Source organism: Lates calcarifer, linkage group LG1, assembly GCF_001640805.2.
Source record: "Lates calcarifer isolate ASB-BC8 linkage group LG1, TLL_Latcal_v3, whole genome shotgun sequence".
Lineage (NCBI taxonomy): Eukaryota > Metazoa > Chordata > Actinopteri > Centropomidae > Lates > Lates calcarifer.
In genome coordinates this window covers 21513807-21539422 of record NC_066833.1, presented here as the reverse complement: position 1 = coordinate 21539422, position 25616 = coordinate 21513807, and the positions used below count along the sequence as shown (strand labels likewise).

The 25616-nt window shown below is 39.8% G+C and overlaps 2 protein-coding genes and 1 long non-coding RNA gene across 3 annotated transcripts; all 3 read left to right on the top strand.

Moving 5' to 3' along the window:
* Nucleotides 1-600: 600 nt before the first annotated feature.
* atp6ap2 (ATPase H+ transporting accessory protein 2) lies at nt 601-5419 on the top strand. Its single transcript, XM_018702779.2, has 9 exons — nt 601-721; nt 1824-1954; nt 2075-2203; nt 2342-2437; nt 2538-2675; nt 2798-2851; nt 2957-3106; nt 3212-3331; nt 4507-5419. Exons 1-9 carry the CDS (start codon nt 646-648, stop codon nt 4699-4701), a joined length of 1089 nt encoding a protein of 362 aa, XP_018558295.1. The 5' UTR covers nt 601-645; the 3' UTR covers nt 4702-5419.
* A 1000-nt stretch (nt 5420-6419) lies between these two features.
* On the top strand, nt 6420-8372 carry LOC108901208 (uncharacterized). Its single transcript, XR_001963853.2, has 3 exons — nt 6420-6588; nt 7343-7432; nt 7718-8372. It is a non-coding gene; the product is annotated as an uncharacterized LOC108901208 (long non-coding RNA).
* Nucleotides 8373-9010: 638 nt separating this feature from the next.
* Nucleotides 9011-25342, top strand: senp7 (SUMO specific peptidase 7). Its single transcript, XM_018702770.2, has 23 exons — nt 9011-9176; nt 10278-10363; nt 11290-11356; nt 11461-11579; nt 12870-13091; nt 14446-14573; nt 15020-15138; nt 15704-16036; nt 17172-17327; nt 18644-18763; nt 18852-18885; nt 19649-19876; nt 20302-20756; nt 21053-21180; nt 21531-21647; nt 21785-21901; nt 22249-22344; nt 22435-22616; nt 22790-22836; nt 22961-23004; nt 23624-23692; nt 23772-23922; nt 24050-25342. The coding sequence occupies exons 9-23, from the start codon at nt 17187-17189 to the stop codon at nt 24185-24187; spliced, it is 2067 nt and encodes a 688-aa protein (XP_018558286.1). The 5' UTR covers nt 9011-9176; nt 10278-10363; nt 11290-11356; nt 11461-11579; nt 12870-13091; nt 14446-14573; nt 15020-15138; nt 15704-16036; nt 17172-17186; the 3' UTR covers nt 24188-25342.
* Nucleotides 25343-25616: the final 274 nt, after the last annotated feature.

The following is a 25616-nucleotide window of genomic DNA, read 5'->3' as shown; positions in this document are numbered from 1 at the left end:
GCTGTGGGATTAACCTGGAAAAATTAGTCTGATTCTTTTGCCTACTTCCAGCTGAACACTAATATCCAAATAATGTGTCAAAGGGTGTAGTAACACATTCTGTTCCAACACCTCCTTGGCTCACCTACAGGAAGTGTTTGCATTGACTTTCATGGCTTAATTTACTTCCACTGCTGCAGAAAAGCTGTTAATTAACCCGTTACTTGACCCGTGGACAAAAAAGCCCTTTTAGATTGAATTTACAGGCTTGTTCAGTTTTTTTTATGATCTAAACTATTTAAGATTATTCACTGGGCTTGAACTGCTTAAATTTCGATTAAAACTGGGAAAATGTGGGTTTTTAAAAAAAAAAAAGACAGGTGGTTTACATATACAGCATATTTCCTTCCACTCAGAAACTTCTACAGTAATGTCAGTTTTAGTGGCACTTCCCACAAGCTCTAGTAGTTTGAATAGTTTTAAAATGTTGTAAAATAATGAGCGAAAGGATAAAAATCCGTTAATTAATAATAATAATAATAATAATAATAATAATAATAATAAACTTTTAATTCTATTTTTTAAACCATGCGTCAGATTTCGTGACGTCATTTCTGCGCCGTCGTGACGTCGGGTCAGCTGATTTGTGCCTGAGCAAGGAGAAAGATGTCGCTGACAAGCTGGCGAAGGATGGAGGGTGTTTTCTCCGCGGCGTTTGTCCTCTGCTTCCTTGCTTCAGCCGGTAAGAAATTTGCAACGACAGACCAGTTGATAACTCGCTTTTTAGGAGAGGTCCCCCAATCCCCCATTAAAATCTAACGATACCGGTAGCGTCGCGTATCCATCTGGGATCATCGTTAGCATCGTCCCTTAGCTCGGTGATCATTTCTTATGTTGAGACTGACACCGTCGCTTTGATATGAATGGGAGGATGTGGAATTGTCTCGCTATATTAGCAGTACTTTGGACATTTAGTCGACTTGGGATAGCTAGGGTTGTTGCTGGCTTGTTAACCTTACAGTGTTTTAATAGCATAACGTTAGCACGTTGCTAACACTCTCCTAGCTCATTTAGCAGAGCGTCAAAGCTAGCAGTGAAGATAAGATCGAGTGTTGTTAACAAACTCGTTGAGACGCAATTTAGGCAAATATGCATTTATTTTCCTCCTTGTCGCTAAGTTCTAATTCACAGAAGAGTGTCTGGTCATGTGACTGACTCTAAACTGGTGCTTCCTCTTTAACATTCATCACCAGCCCTCAGTGTGTCACGGGTTTATGCCTTCATCCACAGACGCTGTAAAGTTAATGGGTTATCTTTACTCTGACCCGTGGAGTCCAGTCAGCCTGTTGCTAAGAAGACTGGTGCTGGTGTATTCTGTGACCTGCAATTAACATATTAGTGAGAATTGGCTATAGCATTGCACTTGACAGAAGTGACATGGCTTCTCGTTTCAGTCCTGGTCCTACTTTCCAATATTGCAAAACAGCAGCTGAGGAAGGGCATTATTGTTAGGTGGTAACTGTAAATGAATGAGTGTGAATCAGTATTACTGATGAAGCTGAATTGTCTAAAGGCTCAATTAAAATACATGCCCTGGATTATAAATGTCTGTGTCACAAATCTGTGACTGATCTGACTTTGAACCCTACATGTGATAGCTGACACTTGAAATTAACAGTAATAAATTCAGCAGAAAGAAAATGTGTTTTTGAGTTTATGTCCTTCATTCATTCTCAATCCCAAACACACTTATGAACTTGCAATCATCTTGGCAAGTCTTCTACCTTGAGATTTTTTTTCTTCTTGCAAGTATTTCTATTGTGACACTCTAATTTTTGCCACAGGTGTACATGGGGACAGTTTAACAGTGCTGCAGGCTCCAGAGTTTGTGTCCTTCCAGAAAGGAGACTGGCCTGTCTCTGGAGAGAAGATCCCTGACCTAGTAGCTTTAACCATGGGCTTTTCTGTTCAGGAGGTGCTTTGTTATTTTGAAATAATGCCCCACATTTTTAATCGTCTCTTTGTACTTACAGAGCTAGCTTTAAGCTCACACTTGTGCTACCCCTGTCTTTACATTGTGTGTTTATTTGCGCAGGATCTGTCCTGGCCAGGCCTCCAGGCTGGTCCGTTATTCCAGCGTCCCCGGGCTAATGTACTGGTGGTGGTGAGAGGAGTCGATAGCTTGGCCTTGCCTCAGAGTGTGGCCTCCTACCCCTTGGAGAATGTGAGTCAGACTGGAGTGGAGACTAATTTGGATGTTTTGCACATCAAATGTATGCCCTGGTGTAAAAATAACTGAGGGTTGGAATATAATTTGAATGAGCTGGCTCAGTCTTTCAGTGGGACATGTTCTTTCTTGCAGCCTGTACCCTTCACCTTGGATAGTGTTGCAGAGATGGTACACTCTCTGTTTGCCGAGGACACCCCTGTAGTGCTGCAGCTGGCCCCGAGTGAGGAGGTAAATACACTGAGACTGAACAATGCATACTTAACATCTGTAAAAATCATTCTCACCGTGCTCATGAGTTAATCTTCTGTCTGACTGTTGTCTCTTTCAGAGGCTGTATATGCTGGGCAAGGCCAATGCAGTGTTTGAGGACCTGCCAGTCACCTTGCAGCAGATCCGTGCCCGTCTGTCCCAGGATGGCTCTGTGCTCGCCTCCCTGCCCCTCAACTCCCTCAGCAGAAATGCAGAGGTCAGTTTTTATCAGTAAAATCATAGCCACACAAGGCCTCACTGGCTTCACTGGTGAATTTCACTACTGTTATGGGAGGGAGTCTGTTTTGACTTTCTTTTGTCTGTTGTTTTGCTTCTCAGGCTGATTTGCTCTTCCTGTCTGAGGTCCAAGTACTGCATGATATCACAGCTCTTGTAAGTCAACCTGCTTTACACAAAGTTTGTTTTATCTTTCTCCTGAAAATGAGGGCGGTATGTCGGGTTTGACTCACATGCGTTTGCCTTCTGCCCTTCTGATAGCTGCAGAGACACAGACATTTGGCTAAGGACCACTCCCCTGACCTGTACTCCTTAGAGCTGTCTGGCCTGGAGGAGCTGAGCCGGGTCTACGGCCAAGACTCCCCTCAGTACCGCGATGCCACTGCCATTCTTGCCTCTGTCCTGCAGAAGGTAAGGTGGAGATCTGAGGAGAAGTGACGGTCCTTATCAACACAACCTCCTTAATCATTAATTGAACTTTTGTTTTTAACCATGCGTATGTCTTTTGCTTTGTAGTTTGGAGAGGATGTGTATGGTCTCTATGGCAACAGTGCTGTGGTGGAGGTAGTGACGGTGAAAACCTTTGAGGCTCCTTTGACCAGGAAGTCCCGTTCGATCCTGGAAACCAAACAGATTGTAAGTCTGAGGCAGACCTGCTTGTTAAGTGTTACTTAAACTGAATTGTAACGGTTACTGAAGTGAGCCTTCAGAAAATAATACAGTTAAAGTAGTGTCTGCTATTCATCAGTGGCCAGTTGACGGTGATCATTTAGGTCAGTTTAGAGAGTAATGGCAGTATATGGAAGGGTGAGCCAAGCGCAGGTTGGACTCTCTATATAGACCCGTGTCTGCTGCACATAGTCACTGTGTACCTCCTCAAAATTGTAACTACACTACTCCTCATTTTCAGCCATCTGCTCTGCCAGTCCTTCTGCTCACCCAACTGTTATTCTGTATCACAGTGACATAAAAACAGTTATTGCACACCTGTAGCCTCCCACTCAGTAATGAGACAAGGCAAAATAGAAGTTGGCTGCATGTAACTTCAGTTCTCTACTATATCACAAAGTAACTGACACTATGTAAACACAGCAACGCGATCATGTACGATAGAAGTGTCTAGTGTTGCGGTGCTGCCAAACAAAAAAAAATCAAAACCTGCACCATTAGTGTCACTCACCCCTTGCATCAAGTATAAACCCAGTTCCAGTCCATGCTTATTGGTTTTTATGACTTAGGTCTGGAACCAGGGAATGCTTTGATCATTCACTCTAATAAAATGGGTAAGGGAAATGGGGGCAAGAGGGTGATGGGGGGCCTGCAGAGTCCTGACAGTCATGTTACTGCATCAAACGTTGCCTTGTTTTTCTCACACTCACATCCTGTTGGATACTTATCACATGCACAGAGAGGTGAAAAGTAAGATGTCTGGCATGGATGGCAGGGACAAGCAGGCCCGCGCAACAATCCTTATACGCTCAACCATTGGGTCAAAAAACTGTTGTGTTGTTGAAACTGTTTCAGACTGGAGAAAATAATAGAAACATCAGTCAGTATAATGTAGAACAATTCAACTGCGCCTGAAACTACACCCTCCAAAATTATCATAAAGTTGAATCGACACCTCTGTTAAACAGTTTGAGCAATTACAGAATATTATAGGACCTTCATGATGGTACGATTTATGACAGGACTGTTGTATTAAACTGCATTAGTTTTAGCTAGGTGTACCTGGTGCATAATTATTTCACTGGCAACTAATACTTCTACCTCTCTGATTTTGACTGCTGTTTTTTTTTTTTTTTTTGCAGAGTAACCCAGGCAGCCCATACAACCTGGCCTACAAGTACAACTTCCACTACGCTGTGGTCTTCAACATCGTGCTGTGGCTGATGATCGCTCTGGCCCTCGCCGTCATCGCCATCGCTTACAACTTGTGGAACATGGACCCAGGATACGACAGCATCATCTATAGGATGACCAATCAGAAGATCAGGATGGATTAAGTCCTGGTCCTGGTCAACACTCCAGCTGTCCTCTTAGACCCCTGTAGTGAATGTTAGTGTTTTGTGTGAGGTCTTGTTTAGTGAAAAAACTGTGACAGCTTGATGGGAGAAAGAGTGTAATACTGAATCACCTCTTTGTTTACAGCACTGGCATGATAACGGACAAAAAAATAACAATATCACAGTAGTTGGCTCTTAAATTTGCCTACATAACGCAGTTAGGTATCTTCCAATGGTGTATACACTGAACAAATTCAGACTTCCTCCTCTCAACCCTGCAGCTCACATCATTCCTTACGACTTTACTCCTTACTATGTTTTCTCCCCTGGTGATCGCAATTGTATTTTTTATTGTAAAAAAACAAAACAAAACAACTATTGTAATGTCATGAACGAATGAGATTTATCTGGTTTCTGTGTGAAGTCGTTGTGCTTGTCCTGATGTGTGAAATTGTTTTAAGTTAAATGAAATCTATGTGTATATATTGAATAGACAAATGCAACTGTATGAGAAACTGCTGTACTCTTATTGTGAAAAGATTTGTGCAGTGCTGATTCCAGGTAAGTCCTGGAAACCTGCATCTATTCCAAATGATAAATACATATTAGATTACATAAATACATGGTCATAATATAAGTTCTTAGGATTGGATATGGATAGATGAAGCTCTGTAAATTGCAATAAAATTCCTGACAATAAATTATTATATGGATCAAAGCGATTGTTGTCTGTGGATGAAGTCTCAAGTGTAGACGGCACACTCACTGGCTGCTCTCTTGTTCACAAGTAGTTGTGATTCATTGAAGAACTTTACAAAAACTATTCAGGCTTATTTTCAAAAATAAAACTAAGGAATATTCTCCTGGATAGTGGAGAAGAAGGGAAGTTAAGAGAGTAACTAATTTGTTTGTGTAACTCAAAATAAAATCGATACACTTCAATTAATTCATTTCAATCAGTGCAAGTATATTAAATGTATGTGTTTTGAGTGTTACATTTAAGCCAACAAGAATAAGGAAGTTGTAGAAGTGCGAAGCTGCAGAGGAACTGAAATTTGAGCATCTAACTATTTTGACATTTGGGCAAACTCCATCTGTAGATGAAGACCATGTGATAAGATCAAAAGCTCCAGAGCATACACTACCAGGGACGTTGTAAAGAAGAGGAAGGACTTTGCTCCTTCTAATAGGACCCTTTAGGTTAGACTGTGTTGTTTACTAGTGTTTTAGTCTGTACACAGTTGCTGAACATGCAAATGTATATTTGTCCACAGACAAGCATATAATTCAACACAAGAGAGTAAGTTTCCAAGTGTAAATAAATACTTCCAATTAAGTTTAATAATTATTATAAACAATTATGTCTAGAAAATGATGTTGGAAATTATTGGCTGTTTTCAAGCTCAGGCTTTATCTCAGTGTTTCCACTATAAGCAGATCCAAATTACAAGGGAAACATTAACAAATAATCGATGTAATACGAATAATATAACAAAGCTGTATCTTTTTTTAAACTTAAGCTCAGGATTTCCAACATGTAAGATAACTGCAAAGGCGATAACCGCAGATTTTGCGCAGGCGTACCTCACCTCAATCCGCTTTTCCATGTAAATATTCTGACCATCACTCTGTCACATGTTCAGGTTGTATTGCGTAACAGCTCGGCCAATCAGAGGGCAGTTGGCAGCTTTAAGTCCCGCCCATAGTGTCACCCGCTCTATGTAATTGGTTGTGTGCTTTTGTAACAGCTAGCATGTATATAAACAGCCCAGGTGTTGTTGTTGAAAAGAAGGGTGCTATTGAAAAGTGCCGATTACCTGCAGGTAGAGGGTTATCTCACTCATAGATTGAAACAGGAAACAAACATGGTCTGACTACTGATAAAAGGTAGGTTTGTTTTATCTTTTTTGTCAGTTGTAACACTAGGTGACCGCGCCCATACTGCTAAGAAACACAGGTCTGTTATATCATCCTGAGGGTTAACAGTATATAGTATACATATTATAAATGTACTATTTATCTATCACAAAACATTGTTTTCCTGTGTGAAGCTGTACGAAAACAAAGCTATGTTCAATGAATAGTAAATAATAAATAAAAACAAATTATTGATTAAGCTATTAAGCAGTTTATACAGTAGTTAAAGGTATCTGCATATTTACCAGCTGCATTATTGAAATGATACATGAATGCACCAATGATTATGATGCTTATTATTCCGAATTTGGCCATTCTGCATAGTGAATGTAATTCTTTTGGTACTTCATGAATATTTTGATGCTAATAATTTTGTGCTTAAATTTCAGTAAAGTTTTGAATGCATGTATTTTTACGCTGTGGTATTGCTACTTGTACTGAAATATAAGATATGAGTACTTTGTTCATCACTGAATATACAGTATGTGAAGACAGTTCATTTGAAAAACCTCATTATGAAGTTTTTCAAATGAACTGTCTTGACATGTTTAGACTTGTTTAAGACATCAGACAGTGCTTTTTTTTTTTTAAAAACTGTCTGTAATAGCTCTGTTTATTACAATGGCATTTTATTTGGACTGATGCAAATAAGTGAAGACTGTTTATATGAATACCATCATGTGCTTTTCTAAATATCTTTTTATGTTTGTCTTTCACATCCTAGCTAGCATCTACGTGGTGAGGAAGATCCGGGCTTCTATTGCTGAGGGAGAGCAACTAGAAAAGCCCATTATAACACCATGTAGTGCTATTGGTAAGACATTGGCTACTAAAAACTCCCACCGCCTCTGCAAAGGAAACAAAAGGAAGACTAGTAGATTTTACAAAGCCAGTACATATTTAATTGAAAGTTCAATTAGTAGCACGTTTTGTTCTGTAACCTGCTCAAACATAATTGTTCTTAACTTACTCAGCTATTATGTCATGAAGCTTAGGGGTATTAGAGGTAAAGAAAGACTGTTCATGTAGGCTTATGGAAGAGCATTATATATATACTGTACATGTCACTGACTCACCTGGGTTTCTCTTTTCTACTCAGCTGAAAGGAGAGCGGGACATGAGTTGAGGGGAAGCACCCAAGAGGCCGCACTGACGTCAGGACCTGATGAGGGTGTCGGTGGGGCAGCAGGCTCGGGGACGTCCTCGGACGTCCTCGGAGACGGCTGTGCAGAAATGTGGCTCCTGACGTTAAAGATCATGCTGGACACTGGGACTGTGGTCAACTCACTGGAAAATCATAATTTGTCATCTTTGTACTTTTGCAATGCAAAGCAGTAGTACACTGTTATGAATGTTCTCTTGTGCCTACATAATCATACACTCACAGAATTTTCATTTTTGTCCAAGCAGAAGTGAGCAAAAATGCTATTTGGACTACGGTTATTCCAGTTGTTATCTCAGTCAGTGTCCAGCTCCTGATGACATACATTTAGGCCTTTTTCACACCAGACAGTTTGACTTAAAGCCTCAGCAAAATTCACAGATGCAGCTAATAACATCAATGATGACTATTTCTCATTTAGTTCAGGGTTCTGCAACAGCACCTTATTAAATTTATTTGGTTAGTCAACATACTACCTGTGAGAAAGGCCTATTTATATACTGCAGTGTTTGAAGGCTGACTCACCAACCTCTCTCCAGGGGCTGAGCAGGCCTGATGTTCCTACTGTTGTATCAATAAATGGAAAAAAGTTGCCTCTGGGTTGTTATTATAGATGTATATATACTTGCAGAAGGTAATGTTTATAAGAATAAACATATTAACCAAGACTCAAAACCTTAAGTATATGTTTAGAGGTTTTCCCCTGATAGACCTTTTTTGTGATACATTTTGACCTGTTAGTGTGTGTTGTATGGTTTAATTCCTTTCTCCTCTGTTTAAAAGTAGAAGAGGAAAGGAAGAAAAATAATACAATAAGGGTAGAAAAAGAACACAGTACAAGTTTGCTTTAAAATCTTTTTATTTTTTATTTATTTTTTACAGTTTCAGTTTATGGTTCAGTTAACAGGGCTCCCAAAAATAGTGGATAAATGTTCACTGAATAACAATCTGCCCCTGGTATTCAACGTGCAGTAGTGTGCAGAAGTCCTTAATTATATCCAAATAATCCACTGGTTTAAGTGTATTGTATAATTTACATACATTTACATACAAAATACAATACAGTAAATGGACTAGTGATACATTTCCTGACTGTCATCCGATATAGTCCTTCATGGCGACTTCTGATTACTAAGTAAGATTATAACTGAAAAAAAAAAAGAAAACTCTGTTGCCCCTTGGTTCATTATGGTGAGCTCTCCCTCTCAGGGAGAAACTGTTAGCTCTCCGTGACGTTTTTCCGGTGTTTACCGGATGTTGCTCAGGAATATTGAGTGCAAAATCAGACCCCTCAAAAAGTGCTTCTGGATGCAGGTGGAGACGCTCGTGGGAAAATAGTGGTTGTCTACATTTTCCTGATATTCTCTCTTAATAGCAAGTGAAGCCCTGGCCTAGGGTAAGAGTTAACTCTCCTACATTTAGTTAGCATCTCGACAAAGGTAGCACAAACGTGGCTAGCTGTGTCGGCTAACGCTAGCTAATCTGGTTTCTACTTTTGTGTTGTGCCTAGGCGCGTGGAAACAATCAACTTTAAAATTAAACGCGTGGTTGTCGTAGGAGTGCACGACAATGGCTATAATGCAGGTGGCCTGTTTGGACTAGGTGTCGTGCTGTCGTGCAACATAGACACCAGCCACAGTGACAAAAGAAACATTTCAAGTAGTGGTTGCTAATTTGGACAAGTGGGATGATTTCTGGTTAGCTTTAAGTTGGTGCATTTTCATGCACTAACGCAGAGTTACTCTCTATTACCTTCCAGACTTATCGGTGTCAAAAGGGATATAGAGAGTTATATTGTTATAGATGATCTGATCTCATCATGGCGGCTAATAAGAAACTGTGAACACTTGCCAGTAACAACATGAGGCCAGTGCATAGCTGTGAACTATCACATGCATTATTGTGCAAAAGCTTGAGGCACGCAAAGTAAAGAGATGATGCTTTCATAAGCAATTAAATGAATGTTTTTTATGTATACATTCATTCAAAGTGCGATAAACAGAAACCCCCCAAATCAAAACAATATCTGTTGTAACCGCCGTTTGCCAGACCAGACCATCTGTTGCAGGACTCCACATTCTTCTTGTTGCTGAAGATAGTTCTTTGTATATTTGGGGTTGTTGTCATGGTGCAAAATGAATGTTCGACCAATCAGACGCCTCCCTGGTGGTACTGCATGATGGGTAACAATAGTAAGAACTTAAGTGCCTAAATCTTTTGCACCATAATGCATTTATCAGGAGCGACAGTTGTGATTTGTCTTCCATGCCATTGAGTGAAGCTATGCTGAATGGCACTCTCATTAATAATAAAAATAATCAGTAGTTGCAGCCCTAATATGTTGTTAAATGTCAATAACACCATGGTTGTTGTGTAGAGAATGGAGTGTGCTTTACATTTTTTGTTGTACAGTTGTTGATGGTCATCAAGAACTTGCCATACAGGCTTTGACTTCTTGTGACATATTAATGTTTGTAATTCTTTGTGTTTCTTGCAGTGTTGTCACTGTGCCTTACCAATTCTTGGACCATGATGGAGCGAAGAGCCTTAACCATTCCATTTACTGTTGACAAGGATAACTTGGTATGTGTAATGCCTGTTTTTGGTATATGTGTTAACTTGTCAGCTTTTAGTGTGCAGCATGAATTGCTTCTCATTCTGGCAAGATGCTGCAGTGACGCTTGCTTTATGGCTGGCATCGTAAATTGTGCTGATCACATAGTTTTTGTGATCTGGGATTGCTTTATAGGTCGATTGTTTACACACAGGCCTATTCTTTTGTTTACTATGCTGCTATATTCTGTCGGTTAGTAAGTAGACGCTCGGGGATAACAATCAGGGCAGGACAGTTAATACCTCAAGCATATGCGACTGCTGCCTTGCTGCCACTATGGTGCAGTCACCATAATAAGCTGCTGCAAGTCATTATGATTTAGTCATCATTCATCAGTTTATCCTGAAGGTAAATGGTTTGTTGTTTGTTCTATGCGTTGGTCTAAGTGCTAGGAAATAGTAAAATATGCCTGTTACAACTTCTTAAAGCTCAATTTTATGTCTCAAACAGTCTTTTTTTCCTTCCAGGAGTCTGAAAAGCCCAAAATGTATCATATAACACAGAGAAAAACAGTATATCATCTCAATTGAGAAGCTGGAACTAATATTTTTTCTTGAAAAATTAATTAAAATGATATATATCAATCAACAACATAGCTGATTGATATATAAACAGTTACTCATTTAACAACTTACCAGTTAACTGACTATTGTTGCAATTCTAGCTGCTACCTGTAAACACAATGGAAACACTACTTCAATACTAGTTTGGCTAAGCAGCTGCTACGACATGCTTGCTAACCATTATAAGTCATCTCAATGTAACAGATTACAAATCAAACGCACAAGCTTTGCTCTTGCTGTAGTTGCACATCTGTGTGACATGCTTTTGGCTGTTATGTATTAATCATTTCATACATGGTATCCATGGTAACTAACCATCCTGTGAATTTTAGATGGAAAACCCACTCAAAATCCCCATGACATGTCTTTCATCCAGAGTGTGGGAAGTTAGAAAGACAGGTACAGAAACATTTTGCTCTCTGTGTGACCACATGAACACATATTATGGTGATAACATGGACAGTCCTGGTATAATCCTCATACTCTTTCTTTCTCTTTAACAGGTGTCCTGGACTGCATTTGCAGGTTGCAGACCCAAACATTGCAGCGATTCACAGCATAAAAATGGATCTATGCTATTTGATCACAACCATGCAGCCATGGTCGCTTTGGGAATGGCCAAGTAAGTGGGTGCCAACAGTGAGTTTTGACAGATGAACTATTTTAGATTGAAATAGATGGTCATTGCTCTGCTCATTAGCTTAAACTTACAAATGTGCATGCACTAAACTGGGCTGCAAGTTCAGTCAGATGTTTTTCCTGAGTAGGCCATTGTAGTTTCTTAAATTTTCACAAGATGGGGCACTCACCCTGAAAATTAAGAGTCTTATGTCGGTGATCTACGCCACTGTTCCTTTAAACATTTCTGAGGCAGCTGGACATCTATAGCACGGTTATAAGACTGCAGTTAAGGAGTTCAATGTAATTTCCCTGTTACTAATTCTCAATATGTATATATAGCTTAAATAAATTTCATTCATTTGTTAAGTTAAAGATGTAAAATAAAAATAGTTCTAAGGTTATTTTTCTATGAAGAAAGAACACCATACCATGACTGTTTCCTATCAGTACTGGATTGTCATGGATTGTATGCATGTTAAAAGTTGTTTTAGTTGGTACAGTGTTAATTAGTTAGAGGTAGCTTTATTTAAAAATAAATAAATAAATAAAACAGACATCTTCTGTCCCAAAAACTGAAGCAACTGTACTGTAGCAATGGGATTTTGCTGTTTTTAAGTTCGAGCACTTAAATAACAACATGGCCCAACATGTACAGCATGTGTCAATATTATGTGCTATTTACCTTATTAATACTTCCACTGTGAATTATACAGGATTTCCTTTTCATAATACTGAATAACAAACTGATACTTCACTTTTTAATTGCAACACTTCTGACTTCTGTATTTGTTTGAACAGAAAGTTGTAGGTTTTAAGTTAACATGGTCTTTTAATATGGGATGATATTTCTTCAATTATAACACAATTACACTTCGCCACTGAGTAAATTTTGTGTGAAAGTTTATCGTCCTCTCCAGTTCAGTCGTACTTTGACACGTGGCACCTCAAGATGTTCTTTCTTTCCTAACAGCAAACAAAACCACCACTGCCTATGGTATGGTATGTCCTGTGCTTGTGTCTACACTAGTAATTTTGCACAGTGCTCCAAGTTACACTGCCTAAAGAAAGATTGCTTGTAAGCACCATGACTCAAGGCCGAGCTTATCATTACTGCGCACACAGCTTATCTACACCAGTTGGCCCCTCACAGTTGATCAGCTGGTAGACGCAAATTCTGACCCGCAGTGGTAGATGAGCTATACGTCAGAAAACCTTGATGTGGCACCATGTTGCAGAGAAGACGCTGCACTAGGAAGACTGTGACTAAATTTTGTTCTGTTTCGTCTTGTAGGAGGAAACCCTGTCTGGTCCTGACAGATGTCCTAAAGACGGAGCAGGGTAAGACTTATATGGAGAGGATAAAACAGAGTCATACCTTGGGAAATGGAAGACAAATGTCAAGTACACGGAGTAGAGAGGATCCATTGATCTGCAGAGACACGAGGTCCAGCCAGAGAGAGGCCAAAAATGATAAGAGCAATACTGTAACCCCTAAATCCACGTTCTCTCAAAGGTAGGAGTACACCATTAAAAGGAATAATTCAGCGTTTTTGGAAATAAGCTTTTTTGTCTGTTTTGCTGAGAGCAGGGTGAGAAAATCAATACTACTCTCACATCTTTCTGATAAATGTAACTCTACTGCCATCAGCCACTCAGCTCAGCCAGAGGAAACAAAATCCACCTACCAGCACCTCTAAAGCTCACTGATTAACATGTTATATCTAGTTTATTCAATCCAAAAATTCTTAAGTGAACACATCCAGAGGGAGTTGTGTTTCTGGGCACTTGGGGAACATCAGTCCAATATTCACTCTCTTTTATCTGTGAGGGTGAACCAAAACGATAAAGTTACAGACGGGACAGATTCACAGGTGACAATTCTCTGTCACTGTGAACGACCTCTTTTACATTGTCACATTGTTCTCACATTATCGTTTGATTTGTTAGCAGAAGATATTGATTACAGCCACTTTAAGGAGGTGACTGCACATTGCTAAGAAATAGTTTGACAGAAATGGACCCCTCCTCCATACTTTACTCTCATACCCACAACACCTCAAAAATGGATGAGTTAACCCAGCGTGGTAGCCTGTTTGCTTCAGTTAAAGCTGCTCACCCAGGGGATTATTGAAACAGTTTCTCCCACTACTGGTGCAGCACAGCTTTATTCGTGGGGTCCTGCAGCATCTCTGCAATAATAATGATAATCCCACATAGACAACTTCAGGAAACAAAGGGACACTCACAGTTTTAGCACCTGACTGTGAATAATGAGTCAGAAAATTGACTCTACTTGGATGAAAAACTTGTCAGCTGATTTTCTTCTAAAAACATTGTAGGCTGTCTCTTTGTCGTACATATGACACTGTACTGGTATGTACTGCTCAAGAAATGAAACTTCAGAAGTCAGGATAGTGTGGTCAGTGGTTTTTTACATAGACCCTGTGAATAATGAACAAAAATAGCCACAAAAGCGGGAGGAGGTACTCTTTATTAGCCTAATTTCTTTGATTTGTTTCTGGTTAGTTTAAGCAGCAATGACCTTTTAATGGTGTCTGGCTTGGCTGGCTGTGTCCTTGGCTCTCTGTATTTTCCAGGCAGATAACTTTGTGATTTTATTTGGACTAATACCACACAGAAAGACTTCACAGCGTGAGATTTTGGTTCAAATATCTGTTTCTGCATTTGTTTTATTTTATTTATTTTTTTGCTGCACTTTAGTCTTGGATATTTTGTGATTAAGTACAGCTTTTGTCTTGGGGTGTTCTGGGACTGATGTTTTACACTACTACCTGTGGGTTTGCTAAAAATGAATATAATGTGTGCAGCATAATCAGAACGTGGTGTTACCTTTCTCATGTCCTCAGGTCAAGACTCAGGAGAGGATTACAAAATACTGATAATGATGAAGAGGACAAAGAAGAAAACAAAGATATCAAGGAGGTGATAATAGGAAAGGACAATGGTGCGGACTACAAATTTGCTGAAGTTGTAGGTGGGTAAACATATAAACAATTCAGATACATGGTTATTGATGTAATGCTAACCTCCACCTCCATTGTACTTCACTGAGTTATTCTGTATTCAGTTTTGGTTTTAGCCTTGAATCAGTCATTTGTCCTACTCCCTGGAAAGCATCACCCTCCCCTTTTTTCCACTCTCTCGACTTTGCCTAAAGGATTTCTCTCAGATGACCTTAAATATAATGGCTCTCCCATGTGGAGAGGTTTATTGACCTTCCTGGCCTTACTACCAGGCTAAATAAATAAATACTGCACTTATAATCTGTATAAATCAAAGCACAACCAAATTTATTCTGCTGTTCTCTGCGTATATATCAGAGTTTTTAGTGAAATGTTTTTATACCTTTTTTTGAGTTGCTGTCACATCTATGTTTATCTCAGCATCACAGGTTGACCATTGTTTCTGTTTGTCATATAGATTGTGGGTTGTCAGTGAGCTGGGAGCCTGCTGAGGATACAGAAAATTGTGATGATCTCTCCCCAGCGAACATCAAGGGCAGGTGGACTGATCCAGAAAAAGAAGTACAACACAGTTTGGTATGTACAGTACAGGATCAAAGACAAGGCTTTTAAACTCAAAACTTACCAAGGATAACAAACTTGAACAAAACCTAATCCGCTCCCACGGAAGAGATTGTATTCTCAAGGGACTTCCTGGTTAAATAAAGGTTAAAAAATAAAAAAAAGAGGGCAGGAAACAAAAGTCCAGACCTGCTGCAAATTTCATGTCTGCCTCATGCTTTGATTCACTTTTCCATAAAAATCCTGGACAGTAATCTTACTCGTAGTAACATTTCCAATGCTGCACAAGAAATTAGTGCCATCACATTGATGTGAAGGCCACAGCAAATGTTTTACATGAAGCTAGTAAACAAATGGTCCACACTTGATATCATATCATTCTCTGCTTGGCATTATAAAAACGCATCAAAAATATCTTTGCAGTCTGCTCTCCGAAATGGTCTGTAAATAATTACTCAAACAGTTTTGGGTCAACAATGGAAAAAATGCTATTTCCAACAAAACTGTAGATTTTTTTTAGACTAAAAAGGTGTTTTGTCGGCTTATTGCATCAACACTGTTTACTGTGCTGTCTCAACAGAAGAGGAAAAGAAAGGATTCAGGGTCTCAGTGCAATGGAACAGGCAGCCCCAAACGGCACCGTGAGAGTGTGCTTCGCCTCACTGGAGAAGAAGGAAGAGATGGAGAACCGGACCCTGCTCGCATTTTTCTTGAAGAAAGTGGAGAAGATGAGATTTGGAGAGCCTGGACCGTAGCATTGTACAATTCACTGTGGGAGGAGGTGATAGAACAGAAGTTCTGGTCCCAGTCATCAATCCTAATTTGGAGGGCGGAGACTTAATCGACACCCCCCGGCGAAGCCAATCATCTAGCCAGGACAGTGCAACCAAGACTAGCAGCCCCTTGGAACCAAGTGAGTACACCAACACAGGATGAGCGATGCTAGATCAGCTTCTAAACCAGGTAGGATCTATTTATGAGGGAACAGAGATATTTAGTATTTTCTGTGTTTGAGCCTGGTGTCAGTATGTAAACAAAACCCATGAAAGTATCTGATTTAAAAACTCTTAGGTGCTGGCCTATACCATGACCACTCAGGTTTCTGAAAGTGGCTCTAGAGAACACTCGGGAAGAGTTGGTATAATATAATTGTTAATTACATTATCATGTACTTTCCTAGCTAATGCTGGACATAAAAATGCATCACACATTTTGTAAGGGACCTTTTAAATTTGGTTCTTAAAGAATTGTGACCAAGATACAGACTGAATGGTTGACTTAAAGGTGAAAAATACATTTATAAATAAATCTGTAGTTGTGACACTGTATCTGTGCCGCAAACATATCTTATCAGCTTGCATATATCCCAGTACCAACAAATCTGTGATTAATTAATCTTGGATCTGTCAGGCTCTAATAATCAGTCAGTACTGGTTGGGCAAGCAAACGTGGCTTCTGTATGTGAGTGATTGCTGTGGGTGACATCAGGCAGGTACCAGTCACCCTAAGGCTGAGGCTGTAAATACTCCACCATTGCCTCACCATTGCTTAGGTCCTAAGCAACAGTCAGAAACAGGTGAACAAGTTTTAAATAAAGAGAAAAAAAGCCACTTACAAGCTTTTCTTTTCTGTCACCTGCTTCTCATTGTCCTTCTCAGCAAGTGGTGTTGAACCTTTGCTAATATTTGTAACTGTTTCATAAGCTAATGGTGTATGCATCTTTAGTCAGAACAATTCTGTCTTCTCTGTTACATGACAATTACAAAAAAGAAAGTGTATTCTTTTTGACACTGACTAGTTAGTTTGTCTTGAACCTTTTTTGCTGTCTATGAAAGTGAATCCTGCATCTTATTAGCTACTGAATCTAATTTTTTAAACTACCCACATCTTCTCTAGGATTACTATTGCTCTTGCTCTCCTGCAAAGCCCATTACACCTCCTTCATGCAGTGTCAAATAAGGGCATGAATGTGCTTTGGATTGTGCTTCTCTTAAATCCTGATTTCTAAGTAACAAAAACACTGATTTATTGTCATGCTTGCGTTTCAGTTGTGCTGTCCAGTGATGATGAGGGGAGCGGCGATGCCCCTCAACTTTGCAGCCCGGTGGTTCATACACTCGGTCGCTGTAGACGCAGTAATACAGGGACAATCCACAGAGGAGACTGTGAGACAGCAGGAAGCTTCTAACGTACAGGACTTACAGGTTGGCAGAATGTATCCCTGTGCTGTATTTGATCCACACCGCCTAAATACAACAGAAAAACATTTTATAAAATAATCTCAGGAATGCAGGTTTTGATTTTCATGCTGAGGTTGTAATGCTAAAGAATCAGATTCTGTGTCTGTTTACACTACACATAAAAAGCAACCTTGCACAGGTTTCTAAACTGAGCTGAGTTAATGCCCTGATTAACGTGACATCACAAAGGGTGTTTTGGAGACACCATGCAGGGCCTAAGGTTTAACGTCACCCCAGGGGGTCCTGCTTACCACCTGCTAATTGACTGAAACAAATGAGAATACTTTGCTTGTGTAACAGCCACTTAGTTTGTATCCTGCCTCACTGAGATTAGAGCAGACTCAAGTCTTGTAAGAGAAGGATCTTATTTATAGTAGTATAGTAAAAGGAAAATTCTGCTTATTCTCAATATATGCTGCAGAACCTTGAGCTAACAGAAACCTCATACAAGCTTCATTAGAGTTCAGCTGGCAGAACAGACAGCCGAGTTATCTGTTGAAACACATGTTTTACTTGGAGATGGAAGGTGCAGAAGTATTTTTAGGCCCTCTCTATACTGGAACCCCATTATAAATGATGTATGAAGATGATACCTTTGTTATGAAATGGATGTGAGAAGTTGACCAGACATAGCCAAAGAGAAAGGATAATGTGTGTTGGGCAACAGACTGGAGTCTCACAGGAAAAAAATAAGAAAAGCTTATGAAACCAGTGCATGTTTCACTTGTGTGAAAATGGTTAGAAATCAGGATTTTCCAAAATAGGATTTGTGAATTAATTTTACACAAGGTTTCTTTGTGTTTTGAGTACATAAGAGTCATCTTACTAATGATGAACCTATATAGTGCTCTGTTGCTTAACACAGAAAAGGTGACCCAGTTTATTTCATTGTTGTGTTCATATGCTCATGTACATATCCATGCCATCTTGTCGATATGAGAAAAAAACTTTCTTATTATAATGATGAACTTTTGTCATTCTAACAAGATATTCTTAAGAGGGTCATTATTATTAGATCTGTGCAAAAAAAAGTGTGTCATACTGTGTCATACTTGTTTTTACCACTTGATGGCGCCACTGTAAGGAATTTCAAAATCCTACACATAGTGGCTCTAGAATATGGAAATTGGAAAAATAACCTTACCACTGTTGTGATATTGACAAAGTGTCATTATAGTATGGAAGTCATTGCACTGCTACTGTTTCTGTCTTTCTACGCTGATATACCAACCATATTTACACCATTGTCTACAATCTGTTTTTGTATATGTGTGTTGCAGGCAGTGCATGTAGTTGTGCCACTCCTTCCCACCCCCAGTGTAAAGTACCCCTGTATGGGCTTGGCCTTCTCCACCCTGCACTGTGGAGGCTACCGGGGAAAGGCAAATGGAGACATCCTGGTAATGTGACTAAGGCACTAACATTTTGCTGATTACATTAGATATTCAGAACATGAGTGCAACACTTTTTTTCCCCTCTCTTTCACAGCTGACAGACCATAAAATCATCATCCCTCTTAAAGGTAATGCTGTGAATACATCCTAAATTCCAAAATATAATCACAGTGATTGTAGAGAGGCTGTAGCCAGTCTGTGACCTTTGGTCTGGATTGTGTAAACTCAGAGGAACCCATCTCGTCTTGTTTTGGTCACACTGTCTGCACACCATCCTTCTCCCAGCTTAGTGGTCTATTTCAGATAGTAAAGCGTTTGTGTGTGTGTGTGTGTGTGGTGTGTGGTGTGTGGTGTGTGTGTGTGTGTGTGTGTGTTCTTGGATTAGACCCTCAAGTCCTTAGTGCACTTTCACCTCTGAGCCTGTGAAATCTCCCCTTTAGGAAACTAAGGTGGTAACTCCATGAAGTTTGATCTTGGCCTTGTGTGTGTAAGAACAAATCAAGAATGAATAACCTTGAATTAAAGAATGCCTGATTATCTTAGCCTTTCATAAGAATTTACAGAATGTAGTCAGTCAAGCTCTGCAAACCAACATTTTCTTGCACAGCAAAATTTATATTGAGATTTTAAGCCAGCATGCTTTGCCATGAAATCTGCACATATAAATGGTAGAATGTATGCCCCTTTAGGAGATGTGCTTTAGGCATCTCTATAGGAACCACTGGAACAGCTACAGAGACAAGCATGTGGTAGCATAATAGAATGCTTTTACTGTTGTGTGTGTGTGTGTGTGAGGTGTTATTTTGAGTGTACTAAAGATAAAGAAGTAACACTGTTAATCATTTGATGCCAACACTGCTATGCTGACCTGACTTCCTCCTCTCTTACTAGACACTAGTGAACAGGTGGAGATGATGTTAACCTTTGAGCGCAAAGACCTGAGGAGGTACAGTGTTTGGGAGCAGCAGGAAATGAACAACCTGAAGCTTCACTTTCACGGTGATGAGGACCCTTCCCCTGTTGCTGTCCTCCTGTTTTGTGTGTCAGAAACAGCTGCAGCTGCTATACAGCGGGACCTCTGCAAACTGGGCATCAAACAGGATAGAGCCATGGATGCTGGTGAGATTACTGGAAGACTCTTAGTCTACTTGAAGTCAGCACCTCAAATTCTCATCCTTAAATGTCTAATAAGGCATTTAGGTTATGTTTATTCTAAATCTCTTGCCTGTGTTTTTTTGTGAAAAGCAGTATGTTTATGACTGACAGACAGTGCTAAGATGGAAAACAGCTTATATTTTGATCGCAGTCAAGTCAAAGCAGGCAGAAATGTCAGTCTTAAAAATGATGCAGACTAGATTCTCATGCAATTGTCTGCACCTTTGTCCAGTGTCCAGTGCATTTTTGTGGTTTAAATTTACATATATCACAGGTTTTTGTTGCATATTTCTGATATACTTTTCACTATTGTTTGATATGCCACATTATTCTCAGTGTAAGTCTGCATGGTGCATGATGTTGGTGTTGTGTTGTGTTTATTTTAAAAGGCACGGCCAGCCCCTTCATCCTGCTGACTCTGAGAGATCCTCTACAGGGAATGGAGGGAGCTTTATTGCGCTCCCTCCTGGACATTGACTGTCTCAACAGTTTGACACATAAACAATCTATTGTAACCGATGGTGCAGACAAATTTCTTTGTTGGAAAGACATCCAAGCTCCGGTTCTTTCTCTGGATGATAGCATAGAGTTGATTAAAAGAACTGGACTGGACTCACACCTGCTGTCTCTGCTGGGCTTGAAAAGCACCCACCCCACACATGACACAGACCAGGGCGGTTCACACTCTGACAGAGATGAAAATGACACACCACACAACCAGTTGGAGGTTGAGCTGCATAAAGAGACAGTTCTGGAGCTGGAGACGGCGCCAGAGGAAGACGCAGGGACTCAACTTGAACCAGAAGAGGATCGGAAAGAACAAGAGCTCGAACATCTGTCTGAGGTAATTGTTTACCAAACTTTTTGACTTTTGACCCCTGAAAATCAAGCAATATATACGTCATCAGAGGATGCATATATTTGCATGTTGTGGCTAATCTGATCATAGTTATTTTCCTTTCTGTATTTGCTGTATGAGCATAAATGTGGGTAGCAGAAACGTTTTTTCTCCTTTCATCTTAATCATCTGGCATGTCCCCAGATTTATGGCCTCTTTGGAACTGCTGGTCTGTGTGATCTGCCAATTGTAAATGATTACAAGGTGTATTTTGCTCTCATGATATAAATATCCTTCCACAGAAGAGAAAGGAGGAACCCGCCCCTGTATACACACTGTGCCATCGTAGAACCAAAGAATCATACTCTGTGTCCCTGTGTAAACCAGACTCCAGCTGGACTAGATATAAACATCAGGGTCTGGCCCGCAGGTAAGCAACCTACATTTTCCCATATGCAGCTTCTCATGCAGCCTGGTCCAGCTGGGGTTGGCATCTGGCTTCTAAATGAGGATCTTCGCTGCCACTAGAGTTCACTCTTAGGAATAAGATTATAACAGATATTAGGGACCCAAGGTTTTCTCTCTGGATTAAGAGGTAAGAGGAGATGAGGGATTATAAGGAGAAGCCGAATTTCATTTCTGTAGATCATACTCAGTTCAGTGCTTTCTTTGTGCATGGACAGTTACCGTTTTATCTGTAATGCCTGTGGTACTGGTATGACCTATCATCTGTGGTCACTGTAAGTCAACTCATTCTTCTTTTTCCCTCCTTTTATTAAGGTTGATCCAGTTTCCTCCTCCTCCACAAAAAGGAGGAATAACTGTCACAATGGAGGATCTACAGTGCCTTGACAGTGGGCACTTTCTAAATGATGTTATCATTGATTTTTACCTCAAGTAAGTAACACATTTTTAAATGAAAGGTTTCACATTTTACTGTGGTTCCCCATGAGATTGTGGAGAAGAACCCCCCCCCCCCCCCTTTATTAATTAATTAATTATTTTATTAATTATGTTAATGTTTTTTGAAACAGATACCTCCTTGAGAATGCATCTAATGCTGTGGCCGAGCGCACCCACGTTTTCAGCAGCTTCTTCTACAAGCAGCTGACACGGAGGGACAACGCCAGTGAAGGCAGCACTAGTGACTCGTAAGTAGGGCTGGCAAAGTTTGTATCGGGTCTGCACTGGTATGCGCTGCCTCTAGGAAACAGCCTTACACTGATAAAAGTTGTCACCTTCTCCCAACTAATGATTTTTTATCACCTTAACTAACTGCCAGAAACTGAAATGGAATGGAAGCATCCTTTAAGAGATTATAAACTGATTTGAGTACTTTGTGACATCATTAAGATTTAAGCAGTGCAGGCAGTGATTGACTGTTTCCCACTCAGGGCGTGCTGTACCTGAATGTGCTCGCTGCTGTTTGCGTGTATGTCAGTGCATGTGAAACACCATAAAACCTTGCATCCCTGTCTTTATTTTTGTGTGCACCCAGCTGTCAGAGGCAGAGGCGGCACCAACGGGTGAAGACATGGACGCGCCATGTGGACATCTTCAAAAAGGACTTCCTGTTTGTGCCTGTCAATCAGGAGTAGGTCAAATCCATGAAGAAGTGTATTGTACACAGGTTTTCTCTTTGTTGCGTCACATTACATATCACATTATTCTGTTGTCTGTTTAGGGCTCATTGGTATTTAGTTGTTATTTGCTTTCCTGGGCTGGATGAGCCAAAATTTGAGGCCTGGAATGGTGGGACAGATGAGTCACAGGATCAAGATGAGGCTCAAAGATGTAAAAGTCCAAATGATAGCACAGAGACATCACCGACATTAAACCACAGTGACAACATGGACACAGGGACAGGTTGGTTTGCCTAAATGATATACTCATACTGTATGCCCTCTCTGTCAGGATCGATCTTAATTCTTCAAATCTACAAATGGTTACTTTATTCTACATTTGAAGCACTTATGATGATCTATGTGGTTATAGCAGTGATGGAGAAGCTGAAGGTTGTGGTTGTTTTTATGTTTTAGGAATCGCTCAAGAAGATTCGACCAAACACTCATCACCTGGTCCAGTGGTAAGAAATAATGCTGTTTTTTGTGCTCACTATGAATAACAATAGTTTATTTTACCTCACAGATAAAACAATTTTATCTTTATTTGTTCCTCTAAATCTGTTCCACGTATTTCTTTCTTTGTAGAGCTGCACAGAACAGACCTTCAAGAAAAAGACTGTTTGCAAGAGGTGAGTGTGATGGTAGAATTATACTCTTCTGCTGCAACAGTGATCATCTGATAATGAGAACTGTGACTGTTTTTCACATGAAACCCCTCAGAGTACAAGTGAAGTGTAGATTTGCCAGATCTGTCATCAGTGTAATTACACAGTGCTCTAAAGAGAATATTAATCAACACTCGAGTGCTCCAGACACAGTTTTGGGAAAATATTTTTGTGTTCAACCGATGTTCAAGTGCAGTAATATATTTATGTGTCACAGGCTTCAGAAAACAACTGCGGATCCAGTGAACACTGAACAATTATAATGTCATAAAATTAACTGCATTTAACACCTGACATCAGGCTGTGTCTCATGTCTTTAATGACCCCTGAGATTGGATTTGACATGGTGTTTATCTGTTGTAAACTGCAGCTGCTGTGGTGGTTATTTTCAAAAACACTAGAAAGAAAATAAAATGTGGCTCTTTTTTTGTAAGTCTGTAGTGTTATGCATTGATAGCAGTGTTTTAGCATCTTTCAGTGTGGTCAGCTTGCTGTTGTGTGCACACTAACCTGTATGTATGGAGAAAGGGTCCATGATAATCATTCAATCTTTGAATGACAGATGTGCCTCTCCTCTCTGCAGGCCGTGCATTCTCATCATGGATTCCCTCAAACTTTCTCTTCACGAGCGAATCTTCAAACTCTTACGGGAGTAAGTATGATACTTTGATTGTTGGTAGCTGTATTAGTAAGATTATTAGTGTGTTTAAGATGACATATTTGTGTCTCAGGTACTTGCAGTCAGAATGGGAGGTCCGTCGTGGCTCGTCAAGGGAGTTTGGTCCTGATCAGATGAAAAGTTCACACTGCCAAGTTCCCCTTCAGGACAACAGCAGCGACTGTGGCCTTTACCTGCTGCAATATGTGGAAAGTTTTCTGAAGGTAAATAGCTTGCCATTTCTAGTAAGATCAAAAAACAGCTTCACATTTTAACTCAGCTCAACATTCAAAGTTATTTTTAGGCATGCTTAAAGTGAGAAACTTCTTCTGCTCATCCTTCTGCTCTCAGGACCCCGTGGTACACTTTGACCTCCCACTACACCTAGAACGATGGTTTTCACGTCAGCAGGTGCGGCGGAAACGAGACGAAATCAGAGATCTGGTACTTAACCTTTACCGACAGCAGAATCTGGACAGTAACAGATAGACACAGAGGTAGCTCGACTGCTCAGCGCATTACATTCCTGTAGCCATTATAAATCACTGCTCATACTGAGTGACGGACATTTCAGCATGAACTGAAATTATTTCCTTTAAATGAGATTTGTTTGTTTTATGCACTAACTTGGACTAAACCTTTGACTGTCTATCTGTGGGTGAATATGAAGGCATCAGTTATTCAATATAAACAGCTAGTTGTCCATGTAAAGTCCATTACATATAGAGGTGCAAATGTTTGTACACCCCAAGTCTTTTTATTTATGTTTTTATGCTGTGATATTTTATAAAGCAAATTATTTGTATTTGGTTTTTTTTTACAATTGTTACAAGTGTAAGAATTGTAAAACCTAGATATATAGCAAAATTGTAAACTGTTTTAGTTGAGTTTACTTGCTTTGCTGACATTTGTTAAATGTCTCTGGTCAAAATAGTTCTGATTCTGCCCTCTGTTGCCTCAGTGCACCTTTACTCGATGAGATTTACATTAGATGATAATTCCTAAAACAGAGACACAGTGTGAAATACTTTGAGTTTCCTCGCTGAATTTCATTCGAAAATTTATCCCACTGAAGCCTCAGGAACTGGAATCTGTCCCAGCGTGAACCAGCTGGCCCGTCATTTTCTCCTTGTTGGATACATGAATCAAGACAGTAACTCCTTCGGTCACTCAGTGCCTCACTTACTTATCCTGTCAGCTTCCACATGCCAGACAGGAGATCTGGAGGTGTCTACAAATGAACGAAGATCAACGAAATCAATGAACTAAGATCATTCACTCACCTTCTTTTTACAACAAAACTGTGTATGCTACTGTGTATTATGGCAAATAATTTGAATCCTTAATAAATTCTTTTAATAAGATTAAAATTTGCAAAAAAGTTAAGGGGTGTACATACATTAGCATGTAACAGTACGCTGGTAAAGGAAAACCTACTTTATTAAAACCCTAAAGATATTGCAGTCCATCATTACTGTTGCCTAAATTCTAAAAAGACATAAGTATTGATAGTCTTGCAGTTTTTTTCCCTTTACAATGCCCTGGATGCCATGTTTTTTTAGACATTTTGATGGATGAATGTAAAGAGCTGATTCCAAAGTATCTTTGGTTTCAATGGTGTATTAAAACCTCTAGTTGAAATTACTTGTTATTCTGCTGTTGTTTTTCCTGGTTTTCCTCTGGAAACCACACAGATTGACAGACTGAACAAGCCTAATATGTTCTGGATGAAGTGTGACATGACTAATGCCAACTGGACAAATAGTCCTGACTCTTGACCTATTTTTCTTCTTGGTTTTCACAACAAGATGAGGATTAGTGAGTGGTAATTAAAACCGAGACTGAATGTCTGTGTTGTAAAGCAGTTGATTGATTCCTTTTTATGCATTAGAAATTTTCTTTGGCTTCTGTTCTGCAA